Source organism: Sardina pilchardus, chromosome 14 (genome assembly GCF_963854185.1).
Source record: "Sardina pilchardus chromosome 14, fSarPil1.1, whole genome shotgun sequence".
Classification (NCBI taxonomy): Eukaryota; Metazoa; Chordata; class Actinopteri; order Clupeiformes; family Clupeidae; genus Sardina; species Sardina pilchardus.
The window spans coordinates 1,978,238-1,984,848 of NC_085007.1; the positions used below are offsets into that span (position 1 = coordinate 1,978,238).

A 6,611-nucleotide genomic window follows, 5' to 3' on the forward strand; every position below is an offset into this window, starting at 1 on the left:
ATTTCAACCAAAATAAAGACACAAAATCTCAGCGACAACATTTGGAGGGAACTTGAAAAACAACCCATGGGATCTCCTGATGACAAGGTGACGAGTAAGTGTTAGAGTATGACCTCTGACCTCTGCTAAACTGTTAAAGGGATAGGTACCAGGCACTTAATATGACAGGGTAGGAATAATAAAGTAGTAGTAGTAGTAATAATAATAATAATAATAATAATAATAAGCAGGTAGTGTTTAAGTCTGTTTTGTTGATTGAGATCTACATGACCTTCTCTGAAAAGAAAGAAACATTGTGGCCCTACAGTATGTGTGGTTTACCTGCATTTCTCGTGGTGTAAGAAACAGCAAAATGGATCCAATAGAGAGCCAAAAGGGGGCGTAGTACACAGGAGATTGAGTGGTTAATAAATGAAAAAAACAAAAACAGAAAGCTTTAATCCTGTTGTTCTCAATGGTCTTACTCTAGTCAGTGGCTTTACAATGGCGTGAGTCAATCCCATGGACCCCATGTCTGCAATAGGCCTATACGTTGCCATTCCTTAATGCTATCTCCCCTATAGAAACCCCACCCCACCCCATCAAACAGACAGACCCAAAGCAAAACAAAGTAAAAAACATGTATAGGGCTTTTTCCACAGCGAAAAATGTGTACAAGCGTTTTATTTCTCTCTCTTTTTTTTAATTCATATACCTCTAGGAAATGTATGGCTTATGTTTTATTTTTTTAATCTTGCAGATGCTAGTGAACGATGGATATTCAGATTTGCTATTGGTACCCAGCAAGCTTGAAACATCAGCAGTCACAAAGGTGTACGTTTTTGCAAAGCTGTACGAAATAGCATTTGATTGTTCATCTTTAGACCACAACATTGCACCCAGGCACCAGTGACACTCCACCATCTCAAAAAAACACACTGGCTGAAGTTCAAAGGTCAAGGGGAGAATCGGACAGACAGACAGGCTCCCCTCTTACGATGCCAGCATTCACTCTTCAATGACACATCCAGTTAACAGACAGCAAGAAGCGTTAGGCGAGAGGAGGAACAAAGGAAAAGAACAGATATACACATATATAAACAGTTGACTATCGACCGGGGCCAAATGACTCATCGCCTCTCTGTAGATTGCTGGACTCGAAAAACTCCAGCAAAGCTACGAGAGGAGTGGAGCATTTTGCAATGTGAAAAGGCGATGCAACTGAGGTTTCGTTCCTGACTGACCTGTCCACCTCTGAGATGTACAACTTGTCCTAAAATGTCCTTCTAGCTCTCTGCTTGCCCCAAGCTCAATCCAACAGAGGGTCGTAGCTCCGCCCACTGATTAAATATTCAGATCATTAAAACTGAGTTACTCAGAAAAGAATGGCAGTTTTCAGATGTACCTTATCTCCCTCAGAGTAAAGTGAAGGCCTCTTTGTCACTGGATGTCGACTTTAATATATTTTTTTTTCATGTAATACTCCTTTAGGAAATGACAGACATGCTTGGACAAATATGGTACAGTCATGTTTTTTTTTTTCGTTTTTTTTTTCTTCATCATCTTCTTTAGTGAACTAAAAGGCTTCAACTCTCTTTCTTAGTTTCTGTTTAACAATTACACTTACAAAGTTGTTAATAGTACATCAAAAAGCTGAACAAAAAAAAGGTCCAAACCGAAAACCAAAGGAGAAAAAAAAAAAACAAAAGCAAAATCTCTTTCTACTTCCCCCAACAGTTTTGTCTGTAAATACTGTGTTCTTCCTCGCGGAGCCTCCCCTCCCCCTCAGCACAGTTTGGTGGTCAGATGATCTGACTGTTTGAGTATCTCGGTGTTGTACATGTCCAGGGCATGGTTGACCCGGATCATCTCGCTGTTGTTGAGCTTGAGACGGTGTTTGAGCATACAGGAGAAGAGATCCAACTGGGGTTTCCCGGGCGCCACCGGAGGGGCCAGCCGGTTGATGCGTTCCCGGATGTCCAGCAGCAGCAGCATGATGGAGGAGGACGAGTAGAACTGCGTGCCCTGCGTGTACGACTGGTTGACCTGCTGCACGGCGCTGCGCAGGAGGTCGGCGTTGAAGCGCAGGCTGTAGCCGAACACCTGGATGTCGGAGATCTTGATGTAGATCTGCCGCTTGTTGGGGTCGGACAGGTCCACGGGGCCCGTGTCGTTGCGGAGCAGGGTGGGCACCTTGGCGCGGCTGCGCAGGTAGATGTGCACCGTCTCGAAGAAGGTCTTCCAGCGGTTGCCCAGCAGCAGGGTCCAGTTGAAGCACTGCGAGTTGCCCAGGCGCACCTTCTCCCAGCGCGGGTAGCCGTGCTCGCCGAACGGCATGCTCCAGCCCTCCGAGTGGCTGCCGCTGAAGGGGTTAACGTAAACGAAGAACATGGGGTCGACGCTGCTGTTGCGCATCTGGCAGATCTTCATGGAGAGCCCGATGATCATGTGGAGGTAGTCCATGCGGTTCTTGTTGCTCTTCAGCGTCAGCGACATGCGCTTGCGCCAGCGCGGGTCGAAGAAGGTCTCCAGCCGGATCTCGTTGCTGATGAAGGTGGTGTGGATGTAGAGGCGCGAGTCCATCTTCTGGAGCAGGTACTTGAGCTCCAGGTCCTGGAAGTCCAGGTCGGTCTCGAAGCTGATGAACTGCTCGCTGCGCTCCGAGTCCACGTTCTGCGGCTCACAGCGCCCGCGGTAGAGCTTGTAGCCCTTGTTGCAGGAGCCGCACTGCGAGATGTTGGCCAGGCTGCACATGGCGCAGCTGTTGTTGCCGCCGATGACGCAGGGGATGGGCCGCTGGCACAGGGTGACGCCCGTGTGGCACACGCAGGTGCGCTGGCTCTCCAGGAAGGTGCCCCAGAAGCCGTTCTCGTTGCAGTAAAGGTAGGACTGCACTCGGTTCAGCCACTGCAGCACAGATCTGGAGAGAGACCGGAGACACAGGAGGAGGGGGGGGGGGGGGTGGCAGAGAGAGAGAGAGGCAGAGAGAGAGAGAGAGAGAGAGAGAGAGAGAGAGAGAGAGAGAGAGAAATGGAGAGAGATGGAGAGAGAGAGGGCAAGACGGGGGAGGGAGAGATAGATTGAGAGAAAAGACATGAGTGCACCATAAGAATAAACTGATCCATTAATAATTGCCAGTCAGTAAAGCCCCCTCACTCACACTGAGGCAGAGTGGATTAAGCAACTGCCAAGGCCCCCGCTACCATCAGTTACCTCCACACACACACACACACACACACACACACACACACACACACACTCTGTAAAAGGGCTGATCTATTGTGTCAGGCAGAAAGACAGTGAAACAGACAGACAGACAGTGAGAGAGACAAACAGAAAGACAGACAGACAGACCGACAGAGAGAGGAAGAGAGAGCGTCTCCATTCCCATGCAAATCTGCTGCCTCTCTCTCTCTCTCTCCTTCTCTCCTTCTCTCTCTCTCTCCTTCTCTCCTTCTCTCCTCAGGGTCCATGTCTCGCCACGCTGACAGTTGGGAAAGTTCTCTGCCCGTCTGACTCCAGCAGAGCGGTGTGTGTGTGTGTGTGCGTGTGTGTGTGTGTGTGTGAGTGTGTGTGTGTGTGCGTGTGTGTGTGTGTGTGGGCGATGGCAGGCTCAAGGTTAGGATGACATGCTAATGAACCTGGAGGAGCCGTGACTGATGAACCCCCCTCTGCTCCGCAGATCAGGAGCCCCCCGAGCCATCTCCCAAATGAGCAATCACCGGGCGGCCGCGCACTACAGGGGACACACACGTGTGTGTGAGAGAGAGAGAGAGAGAGAGAGGGAGAGAGAGAGAGATGGAGAGAGAGGGAGAGAGAGAGAGATGGAGAGAGAGGGAGAGAGAGATGGAGAGAGAGAGAGAGAGAGGGAGAGAGAGAGGCAGACTCGCTATAAACTGCCTCTGTCTCAGCCCCAGCTAACTGTTTGAGGGAGCTGCCATTCATACTTATGCGATTATGAATTTTAAAAGAAAGACACATTTGCCATCAAAAACCGCTCAGTCTGTCGCTGCCACCTTAAAGCACTTTTCCAGAGTGAACTATTGAGTTCAATCAGACTCCAAACGTGTTCATGCATAGTTAACATGTCTGTATACAATATTTAAACTACAAATTATGTCACGGGAGCCACTCCATCAATTCAAAATAGTTCAATTCAACTCATTCCAAAGCTTGTATTTTTAATGCAGCAAAATGGACGCTTTTTACAAATTTAACATGTGGACTCAAGGGGCCTGAGAACTTCTTGTAAAAGCATGTATCATCACACTGGCCATTAAATTCTTACAGTAATATGCCACACATACAGCAGAGTTATTGATCCAAACACACACACACACACACACACACACACACACACACACAGAGAGTACAGGGAGAGAGAGAGAGAGAGAGAGAGAGAGAGAGAGAGAGAGAGAGAGAGAGAGAGAGAGAGAGAGAGAGAGAGAGACACTTGACATATTTCCATATTATTCTGGGCTGGGGCACATTAGAGGCGGAGTCCTAATTCTGCTTCCACATGTCAATCATGAGCGCGTGTCCAGCAGACCTCTCTGAACTGGGGCAGCTTTTAGTTGACATCGAGCCGCCCGTGTGACCCATTTCTCCTTGTTCAGGTCAATACTTGCAAAACCAATAATACAGTACAGTCCTCCAAACGCACTTTGTGAAATGACAGAACTGGACTCAGAGAGAGATTTCCTCATCTCGTTGGCTTCACACCCAATCCATATGCCTCTCACTGCGCTGCACGTGCTTTGTGTCTCCAGAGACGTTCATCAGCTTCACCCGGCTACAGAACTCTCCCAACTTCAGCTGCTGTTACCCACTATGTGCTCCTGCAGCTGTAAATGAATAACAGCTCAATGGATATATGAAGCAGCGCAGGTCTGATGTGAAATAACATGGATAACTTCATTGAGACATGGAAAGCATCTTCCCCAGTGAAGAATGATATGGCTTGGCCAACTGAGTTTGGTCAGAATTTGATTTAACAGCCTGCCGGTCATCTGTTCTCATTAGTGTGTGTGTGTGTGTGTCTCAACAGAGAACTGTTGGACTTTTCATTACAAAGCAATAAGAGCCGAGCCCTGTGCTGTGTGTGTGTGTGTGTCTGTGCATACACTCTTCAATTGCTTCTTTTGTTGTTCTGAACACAGCTGCTGAGAGTGTGTTTGTGTCCGTGGTGACCGTGAGATATCATGCCAAGGGCGGTGAGTGACACGGCGACGACACTTTGGGAGTCGGATTTGGGAGCCGTCCAGACAGATTTCAACATCACGAGTTCCATCACCAGACACACCGTCATGGATGCCACTTCAATCAGCCCAGCTCAGGAGCAGATAGCTGCGATATTCACACACACACACACACACACACACGCATATGCACCCAAGCTATCAGTTATCTGAGATCTCTGTGAATATTCATAACATTTGTCCTCTTTCATTGCATATATTTCAATAAGCCAATTTGACCATTATGGGTTTTACATTCAATATATATAACCAAAATACAAAATGAATTTTCCTCATATTCACCCAGGAAGTGTTTCGCTGAAACACAGGATCTAGCAGTCTCCATTTTAATCTGTTATATTCAGGAGACAAAGCACTTCTGTAATTTAATTCTGTCCAAATGTATTCATTTGAAATATGTAGCACTTATACCATTTGAATTGCAAGGCCCAGATATGTTTTATCAAATAAGCACTTTGGCGCAGTACGGCTGCCTGTTGTTTTGCTTTCCCATCATTATTTATTTTGCAGAAAACAAGTGGCTGGCTTCTTCTCACCATGGGGACCGGGATGGAAATAGCTGGAAATGAATGTTTGTTTTCACGAATCAGAGCACATCTCCATGTTTGTAATGGGGAAGCAGACAACCCTCGCGCTTAGCGTTGATGACATACATTCATGCAGAGAGAGAGAGAGAGAGAGAGAGAGAGAGAGAGAGAGAGAAATAAATAGAGAGAGAGAAAGAGAGATGAGGCAGTCTGACAGTGAGAGAAATGAGAGAAAAAATGAAGAGAGAGAGAATGAAGCTGGAGAAATGGGCAGCCAAGTGAGTAGGGTATAGGAGCTAGAAAAAGATCGAGAGAAGAGAAGAAAGAAGAGAGAGAGGGATAGAGAGAGAGAGAGAGGAATGGAAGGATCAGAAGAGGATGTGAACACATTTCATTTGATTTTAATGCCACATGAAGTGTCTGTCACTGAATTATGTTCTATGCGTTAAATGACATGTTTGGATATTGGGCTTGGGAATGAAATGAAAGGCACCCGAGCCCTTACAACTGTGGATCATCGCTAGAGCCGGCCTGCCTAGTTAAATAATACAGCGCGCTGTCAGTGACCAGGACCCTGCACATGAAATACGCCAGCTTCAAGGTAGCGCTATCGCTAAGAGCACAGGTCCTCCACCTCACGTACAAAATAGACTGTCACGACACATTTTATTTATTTATTTACCAAAGACTAAAAGTCTTTGTGTAACTCCGAGGTCCTTGGAGTGATCCCTGCAGTGGGTGTGGATGGCTGCTAGACATCTCATTATAACACACCAACAGGAGTTTTCTACTTTTCTCCTTCTTTCATCTTCCTGTTTTCTTCCTCTTTGTTCCGCGCTGGTCTACT

At 47.0% G+C, this 6,611-nt stretch overlaps 1 protein-coding gene across 1 annotated transcript in view; it reads right to left on the minus strand.

Annotated features, from left to right (window-relative positions):
- Window positions 1-599: 599 nt before the first annotated feature.
- Window positions 600-6,611, minus strand: part of brinp1 (bone morphogenetic protein/retinoic acid inducible neural-specific 1) — a 152,822-nt gene continuing 146,810 nt past the window's right edge. Inside the window, exon 8 of the mRNA XM_062554299.1 lies at window positions 600-2,899. Coding sequence (XP_062410283.1) covers window positions 1,765-2,899 — 1,135 coding nt within the window. The 3' untranslated portion in view covers window positions 600-1,764. The remainder of the gene's footprint in view (window positions 2,900-6,611) is intronic.